We start from the raw sequence: 14,562 nt of genomic DNA, 5'->3' as shown, positions 1-14,562 counted from the left end.
GGGAGTTAAAGCTGTTGGCTGAGAGGAGAGGGCCAGGGCACTGTGGGGGTCAAAGTGAGACATGAAGTGGAGTGAGGAGTTCCACTCTGTGGTGAGGGACCTAAACCACCCCAGTTCCTTGTACAGCCCTTCTGGGGTGGAGGGACCGAATTTCTGTGTGCACCTAATAGCGCAAGGGAGGCTGGGATTTATTGCCAATGGCTAGGGGAGTTGCCAGGGCCTTGAAATGGACTGAGGAGTTCCAAACAGGGGAGGGTTCTAAACCACCCTAGTACCTTGTCCAGAACTTCTCGGGTTCTGGGGGACTGAAGTACAGGGAACCCCTTCTGTCGCAGGGGACTCTGGGAGTTAAAGCTGTTAGCTGAGTGGAGAGGTCCGGTTGTCAAGGTGAGAGGTGGGTTGGACTGAGGAGGTCCCACCCCGTGCAGAAGGGTCCTAAATCACTCCACTGCCTTGGCCAGCCCTTCGCAGGGTGGGGGACAAATTCCAGGGAACCCCTTCTGTCGCAGTGGACCCTGGGAGTTAAAGCCGTTGGCTTGGTGGGTAGACAGGACCTGGGCACTGTGGGTGTCAAGGTGAGAGGTGGATGGACTGAGAAGGTCCCACCCCGTGGGGAGGGGTCCTAAGTCACCCCACTGCCTTAGCCAGTCCTTCACAGTTTGGGGTACAGAATTTTAGGGAACGTCTTCTGTTGCAGTGGATGCTGGGAGTTAAAGCCATTGGCTTGGTGGGTAGACAGGGCCCGGGCACTGTGGGTGTCAAGGTGAGAGGTGGATGGACTGAGAAGGTCCCACCCCATGGGGAGGGTCTTGAATCACCCCACTTCCTTGGCCAGCCCTTCACAGGTTGGGGAACAGAATTTCAGGGAACACCGTCTGTCGCAGGTGATCCTGAGAGTTAAAGCAGTTGGCTGGGTCGGTGGACAGGGCTTGGGTACTGTGGGTCTCAAGGTGAGCAGTGGGTTGGACTGAGAAGGTCCCACCCCGTGGGGGATGGTCCTAAACCACCAAGGTCCCTTGAGCAGCTATTCACGGGGTGGGGGACAGAATTTCAGGGAACCTCTTCTGCCATAGGGAACGCTGGGAGTTAAAGCTGTTAGCTGAGAGGAGAGGGCAATGGCACTGTGGGTGTCAAGGAGAGAAGTGGGGGTGACTTGAGGAGGTCCCACCCCGTGGGGAGGATCTTAAACCACCACAGTACCATGGCCAGCCCAACTCGGGGTGGGGGACAGAATTCCAGGGTGCCCCATCCGCCTTGATCCGTTATACCAGGGTACCCCTTCCAGATGTGGGGGATGCTGGGAGTTAAAGCCCTTGCCTAGTGAGTTTACAGAGCAGGGCGGTGTGAGTGACAAGGGGTGAGCTGGGATGGCCTGAGGAGGTCCCACCCTGGAGGGAGGGTCGTAAACCACCCTATTATCTTGGCCCCTCCTTCCCAGACTGGAGGACTGAATTCGTGTGCACACCTTATAGCGCAAAGGATGCTGGGATTTATTGCCGGTCGCTGGGTGAGCGAACTGGGCCCTGGGATGGACTGACGAGGTCCAACCAGGGGAGGGTCCTATACCACCCCAGTACCTTGGCCAGACCTTGTTGGAATCCGGGGACCGAATTGCAGGGAACCCCTTCTGTCGCAGGGGACTCTGGGAGTTAAAGCTATTGGCTGAGTGAGCGGAGAGGGCGGGAAACTCTATGTGTCAAGGTGGGAGGTGGGATGGACTGAGAATGTCACACCCCATCGGGAGGGTCCTAAATCACCCCACTTCCTTGGCCAGCCCTTCGCAGGTTGAGGTACAGAATTTCAGGGAACCCGTTCTGTCTCAGGGGACACTGGGAGTTAAAGCTGTTGGCTTGGTGGGTAGACAGGACCCGGGCACTGTGGGTGTCAGGGTGGGAGGTGGGATGGACTGAGAAGGTCCCACCCCTTGGGGATGGTCCTAAACCACCAAGGTCCCCTAGCCAGCCAATCACAGGATGGGGGACAGAATCCCAGAGAGCCCCTTCTGTCGCAGGTGACACCTGGACTTAAAGCCATTGGCTGGGTGGGTTGACAGGGCCCAGGTACTGTGGCTGTCCATGTGGGAGGTGGATGGACTAAGGAGGTCCCACTCTGTGGGGAGGATCCTAAATCTACCTTGGCCAGCCCTTCACTTCTTGTGGTACAGGATTTCACTTCTGTCGCAGTGGACCCTGGGAGTTAAAGCTATTGGCTTAGTTGACAGGGTCAGGGCACTGTGGGTGTCAAGGTTAGAGGTGGGGTGCACCGAGGAGGTCCCACTCAGGGGTCCTAGACCACCCCAGTACCTTGGCCAGTCCTTCTCAATTTCGGGGGGGCACGAATACCAGGGAATCCATTTTGTTGCAGAGAAGCTGAGAGGTAAAGCCATTGTCTAAGTGAGTTGATGGGGTGTCATTGGTGTCAACGTGAGAGATGGGGTAGACTGAGGAGGTCCTACCCCGTGGGGAGAGTCCAAAACCACCCCACTACCTTGGCCAGCCCTTTCCAGTGTGGGGGACAGAATTCCAGGGTGCCCCGTCCATCTTGATCCCTTATATCAGGGTACCCCTTCCAGATGTGGGAGATGCTGGGAGTTAAAGCCCTTGGCTGAGTGAGTTGACAGAGCAGGGCAATGTGAGTGACAAGCTGTGAGCTGGGGTGACAGAGCAGGTGGTGTGAGTCAAGGTGGGAGCTGGGGTGGCCTGAGGAGGTCCCACCCTGGCAGTGGTTCCTAAACCACTCCAGTACCTTGGCCTGTCTTTCAGTCTTTCTCAGTCTGGCGGAAAGAATTTCTGTGCATGCCTTGTAGCTCAAGGGAGGCTGGGATTTTTTGCCATTGGATGGGGGAGCGGACAGGGCCCTGGGATGGACTGAGGAGGTCCAACCAGGGGCATGTCCTAAACTACCCCAGTACCTTGGCCAGAACTTCTCGGGTTCTGAGGGACTGAATTCCAGGGAACCCCTTCTGTCGCAGGGGATGCTTGGAGTTAAAGCCATTGGCTGAGTGAGTGGAGAGGATGGGAAACTCTGGGTGTCAAGGTGAGAGGTGGGGTGGACTGAGGAGGTTCCACCCCGTGGGGAAGGTCCTAAGCCACCCCAGTACCTTGACCAGCCCTTGGCAGGGTGGGGGTCAGAATTCCAGGGTACCCCTTCTTTGGCAGGTTATTTTGGGAGTTAAAAGCCATTGGCTTGGTGGGTAGACAGGGCCCCAGCACTGTGGGTGTCAAGGTGAGAAATGGGGTGGACTGAGAAGGGTCCATCCCATTAGGAGGGTCCTAAATAACACAACTACCTTGGCCAGCCCTTCCCAGGGTGGGAGACAGAATTCTAGGGAACCCCTTCTCCCATAGGGGACCCTGGGATTTAAAGCTCTTGGCTGAGCTTGTGGACAGGGTCCTGGGCATTGTAGGTGTCAAGGTGAAAGGAGGTGGAATGAGGAGGTCCCACCCTGTGGGATGTTTTCTAAACCACCTCAGTACTTTGACCAGTCCTTCACAGGTTGGGGGACAGAATTCCAGGGAATCCATTCTGTGGAAGTGATGCTGGGAGTTAAAACCATTGTGTGAGTTAGCCATCATAGCCCTGGGCACTGTGGGTGTCACCTTCAGAGCTTGGGTGGACTAAGGATGTTGCACTCTGGGTGAAGAGTACTAAACCACCCCACTCCCTTGGCCCTTCCCTCACGTGGTGGGTGGCCAGAATTCCTGTTAGTGTCTTATACCACAGGGGACCCTGGGATTTATTGCCATTGGCTGTGTGAGTGGACAGGGCCCCGGGCACTGTGGGTATTAAGGTGAAAGGTGGGATGGACTGAGGAGTATCAGCTTGGGAGGAGGTTCCTAAACCACCCTAGTACCTTCCCCAGACCTCGGTTTCTGGGGGACCGAATTCCAGGGAACCCCCTCTGTCACAGGGGATGCTGGGAGTTTAAGCCCTTGCTGTTTTGGGCCTAGAAAGCTGGGGCACTGTGTGTGTCAAGGTGGGAGTTGGCGTGGACTGAGAAAGTCTCAACTTTTGGCACGGGTCCTAAACCAATGAGTACCTTGGCCAGCTCTTCATGGGGTGGGGAACAGAATTCCAAGGAGTCCTTTCACTCTTGGGATGCTGGGAGATGACACCTTTGGCTGAGTTAGTGGACAAGGCCTGTCCACTGTGGGTGTCAAGTTGAGAGGTGGGATGGAGTGAGGAAGACCTAGCCAGGAGAGGGTCCTAACCCACCCTAGTACCTTGGCCTGACCTTCTTGATTTCAGGTAGACCGAATTCCAGGGAACCCTTTCTGTTGCATGGGATGCTGGGAGTTAAAGCCTTTGTCTAAGTGAGGGCCAGGGCACTCTGGGTGTTATGGTGAGAGCTGAGGGTAGACTGAGGAGGACCCACCCTGGGGGGAGCATACACCATCGTCTAGGTTGCCTATGGTTCCAGCCTTGCTTCCCAGGTGAGGGGCAAAATTCCAGGGTGACCTGTTGCCCAAGGGAATGCTGGGGGATACAGCTGATACTAGAGCCATGGGATACAGGTCATGAGAGTGGGGAATATCAGGGATCTTAGGTTTAAGTGAGAGCTGAGGTGAACTGAAGAAGCCTTACCATAGACCACTGTCATTAGTCTTCCTGGAAATCTCTGTGGATAGCCCTGCCTCCCCCGGGGGTGGTAAAATTTCTGGGTGAAACCTTTCCACCACAGAGGACTCTAGGAGTTAAAGCAAGTGCTGAGGCATATGGGGAGGGGCTGGTCCTCGGCCCTGTCAAGGGTCAATGAGAGAGCTGAAGGTGGAATGAGGAGTCCCCAACCAGGAGTGGGGGTCCACAGATCACCTAGGTTGCCTATGTCCATTCCTGTGCCAAAGGGGATAGAATTCCATGGTGATCCCTTCTACACAGGGGATCCTGGGTGTTATAGCCTTGGTCTGAGGCTTAATGGGAGCAGATACGGTCTACGAATGATCAGAATCATGTGATAGCTGCATATGGGTGCAGATGGTAGGATGCTTTAACTCCCAGCATCTCATGGACTGAGAAAGCCACACCATAGGCAGACTATCACCAAAATTACCTGGCTACCTCTGTGAGGGGGGGTGGGGTTAGAAGTGAGGCGACGGAATTCCAAAGTGACCCTTTCTATTGAAGGGGAACCTGAGAAACCTAATCCTTGAGTCACTCAATCCAGGACACTAGGGCAAGCAGGGTCTAGGGTCTGTTGAGGGTCAAAGAACTAGGGTGGACTGAGGAAGCCACACAGTAGGTAGATGGTCCCAAACCATCTAGGCTTCCCCTGTGGGCAGTCTTGTGCTCCAGAATGAAGAATTCCATGAACCCCTAAGGGGGACCCTAAAAGTTAGTCATTGCTAGAAGGTGACCAGGAGCAGATAGGGTTTGGTATTTATAAGAGGTCAAGATGAGAGCTGAGGGTGTATTTTGGTGTCTTCACCCCTGAAGGTTTGTCTCCTAACCACCCAGGCTGTCTCTGTAGCCAGCCTTACTCCCCAGGGGAAATAGGTATAATTCCAGGGTGATCCCTTTGGCAGCAGGGGACCCTAGGAGTTATCTCCTATGCCAGAACATGCGATTACAAATCACCAGAGTGGAGAGGGTCTGGGGTCTGTTGGGGGTCAAGGTGAGAGCTGAGGGTCAGCTGAAGTCACACTACAGAAAGAGGGTTCCTAAACAATCTAGGATGCATCTGTGGCCATCCATCCTCCCTAGCTGCCCTATAGGATGCTGAAACCACAGACTTGGTCTGAAGGGGCAGACATAGGTACATAGAGAACAGAGGTCCAGGCTATGGCAGGATCCAAAGTGAGGAGCACTGGAGAGCACAGGGAAAGCCCAAAGAATCACTGAATGCCCCTGCTCTCCAACATTGGAGGAACTGGGTACTCAGCCCATTGTGACATCCTCTGAGTTCTGATTTGGGGGATAAGACAGAGGTTGATGGCCATGCTGAAGTTTGGTGGAGCAAACAGGGCTTGGGCTGTGTTAGGGTCAAGGTTTGAATTATGGGTGTAGCACATTGTTAGAGAACTTGCCAGGCATGCAAGAAAAAAAGAAAATGAAAAAGTGAGATGCTCAGGATAAACTGAAAAAGTCCCATCCAAACTAAATCATGCCCAAAATATACAGGTCTGATGGGGTGGGGGTGCACACCTGGAATCCCAGTTATTTGAGAGGGTGAGACTGGAGGATGGCAAGTTCAAGGCTAGCCTGGACAACTTAGACCCTGTCTCAAAAATTAAAAATACAATATAAAGGGATGGAGATGTTGCTCAGGGATAGAGTGCACCTGAGTTCAGTAAGGGTACTTCCAAGAAAATTATACTGATCTACCTATGTGTTCAGTCCTGCAGAATATGGGTGCAGATGGTAGGTGCTATCCCCTCGCAGTCAGCCTTAAGGAATCCTTGGAGTCAGAGTCTTGGTCTCAGTGAGCATGCTTGGGTCAGCAGAGGATGGGGATCTAGGGGGCTTAGGAACATGGTAGAATGAGAGGCTCTTTGTGGTCAAGGTTAGAAATGAGGGAGGACTAAGTGCCCTAGGACACAGAATGGGCACCACCTAGTCCTGCCCCTGCTTTTAGACTGAGCCTGTCCTTCATTCTGACTCTGGAATCTGAGGGAGGAGGACTCAGTTCAGGAGAGGAGTGGGCTGCTGCCAGGAGTCAAGGGGAGGACTCAGGGAGGAAGGAGGGGGCCTTGTACTCCAGATCAAAGGGGGACCTCTACCCTGACAGGCCAGGGCAGGGTGGCCAGAGGCAGCACCTTCCTGTGCTTCCAGGGTGTCAGGGATGAGTGACCATGATTGAAGTGTGTGTTCTCAGGTCAGCAGAGGGAGGAATCTCAGGGGCTTCTGGGAAGTTCAGTAACAGCCCAGATCCACACATGGGAAAACTGCCCCTGCTGGCAGCCTGGGGTGGCTACAGGCAGGACTTTGGGGAAAGGATCCCACACCTTCTTCCCCCTTTGGACCTTCCAAGAGACGGTGGCCTTGGCCTGCAAGTTGTATCTCCAGGTCAGCAGAGGGGAAAGGGCCCAGACCCTGTCAGGAGTGAGTATGAGTACCTTGAGGACACTCCAGACAAAGGAGGCCCCTGGAACCTGCTGGTCTGTTAACCTGGGGAAACCCCATGCAGCCGTGTCCAACCAAATGTGCTGTCCTCACTTCTGTCTCCTCCAAATCAGGGAGGTGAGGCCTTGGTGTGAGAGAGCTCATCAGGACGGCAGAGGAGCCACAGCTGGTCAGAAGAGGGAGGCTTCCAGCATCTGCCGGGAATCAAGGTGACAGGGTGACAGGGACTGAATGCCATACCTCCCAAAGGAAGGGACCTCACAGAACCTGGCTATAATTAGCTTGGTGGGGGCAGACAGCGTCTCTGAATATCTCAGGTCTCACTCCCTCTCATTTCTGCCTTATGATTTGGCTGGGAGATAATATGTGGGTAAGGACCTTGATCCAAAGGTGATGACAGGTCAGCAGCAGAGGGAGCCACATGAGATTATGAGAGGGAGGAATCCTAGGAACTGCCAGACCCAAGTTATGGACCCTTCACAAGGACTGAAAGCATCCCCAGCTCTGAAACATGGAATCCCACATAGTCTGCCTCTCAACTTTGGTCAACCATGAGAGACCCTAAGTGGCATGGTCACTTCTAGCATGGGCACAAGATTGGGGGGTCTTTAGGGAGATGGGAGTATTGTTCTAAAGATGGGCATGAAGAAGAGCCAGCCTGGGCATGAGTAGATCCCCATCCTCATACCAGAATACATAGGGCCCAGGTCTGGCCATCAACCCTTTAGAACCCACACAATGGTGATGGGATATGACATTTGATCATTTCTCCTGAGAGTTGTGAGGCTCTTAGGGAGTTGAAAGAAGTTATATGACAGGATGGCATCACATTGGCACAGGGAACCACATCTTGTTATCAGACAGAGGGATGTTTTGTTTTCCCAGAGTTAAGGTGAGGACCCTGAGGGAGGATCAAGGGGATACCTAGCCAAAAACACAGAGGTGCTCCTCAGAAATCTTCTCTGTGCCTGCTGTCAGACATTGAAGCCCAGGCAGGGCTCTTAGGCTGAAACATCTTTCTTATCTGTGTCATTGGTGTCAGAAAGGGGAAGGATTTGTTAAGAGGGTCATGGACTCACTTCAGCAGAGGGAGGATCTCAGGCATAGCCAGGAGTCAAGGTGAGGGCATTGGAAATCTACACATGAATGCACAAGACTCCAATCCCCACCTTCCCTGTTTTTCAACCATTGAAAAATCTGGGACCACAGATCTGGGACCACTGGCCTCCCCTCACTTCATTTCTAAGTGTTTCACAGTGATAGGACATGGATTAATGAAGGTGCCTTCAGTCATCAGAGGACCATCACAGACCTTGACTTTCATTAAGGTGAGCACCAAGTAGGTCATCCATGCCAAGAAAAATGGAACCCCTAAAATTGGTCAGCCCTTATAGTCACCTTTGGGCAGGTGTGGCCAGATGTGAGAACACTCACTGACTTTTTTCTCACAGAGTTGGACACTTGTTCAGAATGTTTGCTTTAGTTCAAAAGGGAGATTGAGTCCAGGTATTGCCTAGGATAAAATGAGAACCTAGAGTGAGCACAAGGGGACCATCCACCTCAGATCAGTATGGGCCTCACAGAGTCCATCTCATCCTTCCTGTCAGGGTTGGGGGCCCAGAAATGCTTTTGCAGTCTGAAATGCCTATTATAAGAGCTCTGGAAACCAGCAGGTGAATGTCTTGGTTTGAAGCAATCTCCTCAGGTCACAGAGCAGATGAGGCCCAGGCAATGCTGGGAGTCATGGTGATGTGCAGAATAGAGGGCAACCCACAGTACCTAGTTCCACAGGGTATAAGTCAGCCCTGGGGCCTTGTGCTCTGCAGTCTGGCATCATCCTGAGAAACTGTTTCAATTCCTCTCTCAGTTACTCAAGGAGTCAGGCCCACCAGAAGGACATGTGCCTCCATAGCCCTAGATCACTACCCAAACAAATGCCTGGTAGTGGGCCATTGTAATCACCAAGAAGGGTGTAGTCCTAAGTTCACTGGATCCCTCTCTCCCCCAGGACCAGTCTCCTGCCCACCGTCTTGACTACTGTACCCAAGGAAAGCCATGTCATCTCATGGTCAGAAGCGCCAGCACCGCAAGCAAGAAGGAAAACCTAAGGCCCAAAGGGAGGCACCAAGCCTCGTTGGTGTGCAGGTTCTCAGGCCTGAGGAGGAGGGGGCCTCCTCTGCCTGCATCTCCTCCACTTCCCTTCCTCTGGTACCAGCTACCCAGAGGGAGGTGTCTGCTCCTGGGCCACTGATTTTTCCACAGGTTCCTTTGAGTTCCTCCTCTTTCTCTGTCACCATGGCTCCCACTTCATTTATCCAGTCCAGTGAAATCTCCAGCAGCCAAGAAGAGGAAGTTTCATTCCCCTATCAGGACCAGGAACACCATAGGTCCTTGTTGGAAAACCCACTGGATCAGCAGATGGCTGACCTGGTGCAGTTCCTGCTTCTCAAGTATCGAATGAAGGAGCTGACCACCAAGACTGAAATGCTGAGTAGCGTCATCAAAAATAACCAGGAGGACTTCCCTGTGATCTTCAGTGTAGCCTCTGAGTACATGCATCTGGTCTTTGGTATTCATGTAAAGGAGGTAGACCCCTCTAGCCACTCGTATGCCATTGTTAATGCTTTGGGTCTCACCTGTGCTGGGTTGGTGGGCGATGATCAGAGCATGCCCAAGACGGGCCTTCTGATAATGGTTCTGTGCATCATCTTCATGGAGGGTGACCATGCCACTGAGGAGGTTGTCTGGAATGCACTGAGTATGATGGGTGTGCATGCTGGGAGGGAACACTTCATCTATGGGGAGCCTAGAAAGCCCATCACTGAAGATTTGGTGCACCAACAGTACCTGGAGTATCGCCAGGTACCTGGGAGTGATCCTGCTTGCTATGAGTTCCTTTGGGGTCCAAGGGCACGTGCTGAAACCAACAAGATGAAAGTCCTGGAGTACTGGGCCCAGGTCCATGGGAGTGACCCTAGGTCCTATCCTTCTTTGTATGAAAAGGCTTTGAGAGATGAAGCAGAGTGTGCCGAAGTATCACATGTAGCCAGGGCCACTAGGGTGCCCAGGGGACGGCCCAGGACCAGGAAACATGGCAGGGCCGCATCCCAAAGCTTCCACACCCCCCACGTGAGATAGGGCCCATTTTTGTTGGAAGAGAGAAGTCACCTTTCTAAGTAGTGAGGGGCCAGGGGAGGTGGAAGAGATCTTGCTGTCTAACATGTTGATGCTTCTGTATTTGTGCGACTTGGAAACTGAACTTTGTTTCCTATGGAATTTTTCAAATGTTCCTGTTGATTGAAAGTTTAATTTACTTCTGAATGGGATGTTATGAAGACCATACTCATACATTTATTGCTGTGAACATAGATGTTGAGAGCCACAGCCAAAGGGGCCCCAGCAAACTTCCAGCTGCCAGCAAACTTCAAGCTGCCAGCTGATGATTGGCTCACAGTGGCCCCAGCAACATCTAGCTGATTGGCTCCTCTGCAGTCATGTTCATTGGGCTGTTTCCCTGCCCTTCAGACTGCCAGCTGATGATTGGCTCACAGTGGCCCCAGCAACATCTAGCTGATTGGCTCCTCTGCGGTCATGTTCATTGGGCTGTTTCCCTGCCCTTCAGACTATGGAACTGCTCATTGGGGGACTTCTTTGGCTCCGCCCACGCAACCTAGCCAATCGGCCTCAAGAGCAGGAGGATTGTGGGAGGTGGTGGTTGGTGTGTGGGAGAGGCTTGTGGAAGCCGGTGGTGGCAGTTGGGCTCTGAGGGTTTTTCCTGAGGAGCTGTTTTGTTTGGCTTTTGTAGTTTTAAAAATAAAGTTTGTTTCTTTTGACAAGTGGCTCCTGAATTGTGCCCAGCCAGACTGCGGCATTTGGTGGCTCGCACGGGGAGCGACTGAGGGTAAGTAAACTGCTCGCCCCTGAGGGCAGGGCGAGAGGATGGGTAGCCATTCTAAGTTTCCTCTTTTGTTTTGCTTCATTTTTGTTTTAAGTTGCCTGTCCCTGGAGATGAGTGAGACGGAAGGAAAACCGCTCACATCTGAGGAAAAACTATTTGTGTCTGAGGAACAGATAGGGAGAAAGGAAGGATGGACATTTCAGTCCCTGGAGATGAGTGAGACGGAAGAAAAACCGCTCACATTTGAGGAAAAACTATTTACGTCTGAGGAACAGATAGGGAGAAAGGACGGATGCACATGTCAGGAGGATAGAAAGGCTATAATGAAATTTTGTTGTTCCATTTTTATTGGATTCTGTCTCGGTTTGGTTTGGTGTTATCTTCCTGGGTTGTATTATAGTAGAAATACGGGATCAGCAATTAGTAAAAAACAAACCGAAAGAGTGTTAAGTAAATTGTTAGACGAAGGAGGCATCTCAGTAAAATCAAGAATACTCAGGGCATATGTTGATACAATACAAAAATATAGCCCATGGCTTTTTAAGGAGGAGTTGTTAGATATATCACAATGGAACCATCATGGTGAAGATTTAAAAAGAATAGAAAAGTACAACCCAGGGACTCTGCCAGTTGGCACATTGACAATGTGGACGCTCGTATCTGGCTTGCTTAGTCGAAAGCCTTCAGTTCAGACAAAGGCAGAGGAAGGAAGTTTAGAGCAGCAAAAGCCATCAGGGGAAAAGTTACAACAGGAGACTGTTAATAACATCTTTCTATTAGAGAGTGAAAGTCTCCAACCAACAGCACCACCTCCATATGCTAGGAGGCTCCCAACCCCCGCAGTTGATAGTTGGGATCCTGAGACAGGATCTCAAGTATGCCCTGTATTTGAGGTAGGAGGGCAGCGAATTCACCAGGGTTTATTTTACAAAACAGTGAAGGAGCTAAAAGAGGCTGTAACAACCTATGGTCCTCAAGCACCCTTCACTGTAAGCTTGATCGAATCCATTACCAACTTAAACATGACGCCAGCAGATTGGGCTAATATGTGTAAAGCTGTGCTAACTGGAGGACAATACCTGTTATGGAAGGTTGCTAATGAGGAATTTTGCAAGGAGACGGCTATGGGAAATGCAGCAGCTGGTTATCCTCAGAGAAATCTAGATATGTTGTTAGGAAAGGGACCTTATGAGGATCGGCAGCAACAACTTGCATATGATCCTGGTGTATACGCACAAATTGCTGTAGATGCACTTAAGGCATGGAAGACTTTACAAGGACATGGAGGTTTACAAGGTCAATTATCTAAGATAATACAAGGAGCTAATGAACCTTATGCTGAATTTGTATATAGGCTTATTCAAACAGCTACCAGAGTTTTTGGGAATACAGAACAAGCAATGCCATTAATAAAACAACTGGCTTATGACCAAGCGAATCGTTGGTGCAGAGATATCATTAGACCATGGAAACAGGAAGATTTAAACAAATATATTAAATTGTGTAGAGACATTAATGAACAAGAGCAAGTCATGGCAGCTGCAGTAAAACAGGCTTTAGATGCCAGAGACATTAATGAACAAGGGCAAATTGTGGCAGCTGCAGTAAAACAGGCTTTAGATGCCGGGCCAAGAACATGCTACAATTGTCAACAAGCAGGACATTTTAAAAGGAATTGCCCCATAGGAGGAGGGTTTAACAATACTAGGTATCAAAGGAATAGAATACCGGGTATTTGCCCACGATGCCGTAGAGGGAGACATTGGGCTAATGAATGCCGTTCTCAAACCACCATAGAGGGTACTCCATTATCAAAAAACGAGCAAGGACAAGGTTTTTATCCACAATATCGTGGACAAAGGCATCGGGCTCCGTTGCCAAAAAACGGACAGGGGGCCCCAATGCTCCGGGGCCCCAAACCACAAATATACGGAGCTCTGGAGGAACCCAGCAACCCCAGCAACCCCATCAGGGTAGTGCCCAGGGCATCAGATCCCTCGTCAGACAGACTAGAGGGAGCGCAGGGTTGGACATCTGCGCCTCCGCCAAATCAGTACTAACTCCAGAGATGGGAGTTCAAATCATTCCCACAGGGGTGAAAGGACCTCTTCCCAAAGGAACAGTAGGCTTCTTATTGGGACGCAGCTCTTCTACTCTAAAAGGACTTTTGATAAGTCCTGGGGTAATTGATCCCGATTATGAAGGTGAAATAAAAATTATAGCCAGTTCTCCAAAAGGTATATCAGTAATTTCACCAGGAGATAGAATAGCACAGTTACTAATAATACCATGCCTACATGATAAATTTTCCAGTCATGCTGTAGAAAGAGGTTCCAAGGGATTAGGCTCCACAGGTGTAGATTGGGCTATGCTTTCTTTAAATTTAGATTCTCGCCCCATGCTAAAACTAAATATTCAAGGACATGAATTTAATGGGTTACTGGATACAGGTGCAGACCTTAGCATTATCTCTCGTCAAGAATGGCCAAAACATTGGCCATTACAACAAGCCACTCAAACGCTTCGAGGCCTAGGAGTGGCGAATAATCCCGATAAAAGTGCAATGGTATTAGATTGGAAGGATCCTGAAGGATGTGAAGGAACTATACAGCCATATGTATTGGATCATCTTCCTGTAAATTTATGGGGACGAGATGTCTTAGATCAATTAGGTTTAACATTAACAAATAATATCAATCAAAATGCACCCACTATTATGGCTAGACAAGGTTTTAGGAAAGGAAAAAGATTAGAAAAACAAGAACAAGGTATAGCAGCACCAATACAAATAAATCAAGGAACAGACAGACATGGGTTGGATTTTCACAAAGGGCCACTGAGACAATAAAAATTACCTGGAAATCAGAAAGACCAGTATGGGTTCCTCAGTGGCCCTTGACTAAAGAAAAGATACAAGTAGCCCATGATCTGGTCAAACAACAATTAGTGGAAGGACATATACAACCTTCTGTATCTCCCCATAATACTCCCATTTTTGTCATCAAAAAGAAATCTGGTAAATGGAGATTATTGCAAGATTTAAGAGCCATTAATAATGAAATGGTCATTATGGGACCTGCTCAATCGGGGATTCCTCAGTTGTCTGCTTTGCCAAAAACTTGGTATGTTTTAGTTATAGATATTAAAGATTGTTTTTTTTCAATTCCAATTCATCCTGAGGATAGTCCACGTTTTGCATTTACTATCCCTGCACTAAATCATGAAGGTCCTGATCAGAGATATGAATGGAAAGTACTCCCTCAAGGGATGGCTAACAGCCCAACTATGTGTCAAATTTATGTTAACAAAGTAATCCAGCCACTTAGAAATCAAAATCCTGAGCTACAAATATTTCACTATATGGATGACATATTATTAGCACACAAAGCTAAAAACACATTGCTAGAATGTTATGCCACACTTACAAACTTATTAAAAAATTATAATCTAGAGATAGCAATAGATAAAGTACAATTAAATTTTCCAATTAATTATTTGGGAGTTCTATTATCCTCAACCATGGTCCGTCCACCAAAATTCAAATACGAGTAGATCAACTCAAATCACTTAATGACTTTCAAAAGTTATTAGGAGACATAAATTGG

General features: G+C 50.0%; 1 protein-coding gene across 1 annotated transcript; it reads left to right on the top strand.

The window, feature by feature from the left end:
* The first annotated feature begins 9,354 nt into the window (after nucleotides 1-9,354).
* Nucleotides 9,355-10,197, top strand: LOC113176395 (melanoma-associated antigen 10-like). The gene has a single exon (XM_026380878.2). The coding sequence runs from the start codon at nucleotides 9,355-9,357 to the stop codon at nucleotides 10,195-10,197; it is 843 nt and encodes a 280-aa protein (XP_026236663.2).
* Nucleotides 10,198-14,562: the final 4,365 nt, after the last annotated feature.

This window comes from Urocitellus parryii, chromosome X (assembly GCF_045843805.1).
Source record: "Urocitellus parryii isolate mUroPar1 chromosome X, mUroPar1.hap1, whole genome shotgun sequence".
In the NCBI taxonomy this organism is placed as follows: Eukaryota; Metazoa; Chordata; class Mammalia; order Rodentia; family Sciuridae; genus Urocitellus; species Urocitellus parryii.
This window is presented reverse-complemented; position numbering and strand designations above follow the sequence as displayed.

Coding starts and splice junctions, on each gene's coding strand:
- LOC113176395 (XM_026380878.2), top strand. CDS start 9,355: ATGGCTCCCACTTCATTTATCCAGTCCAGTGAAATCTCCAGCAGCCAA.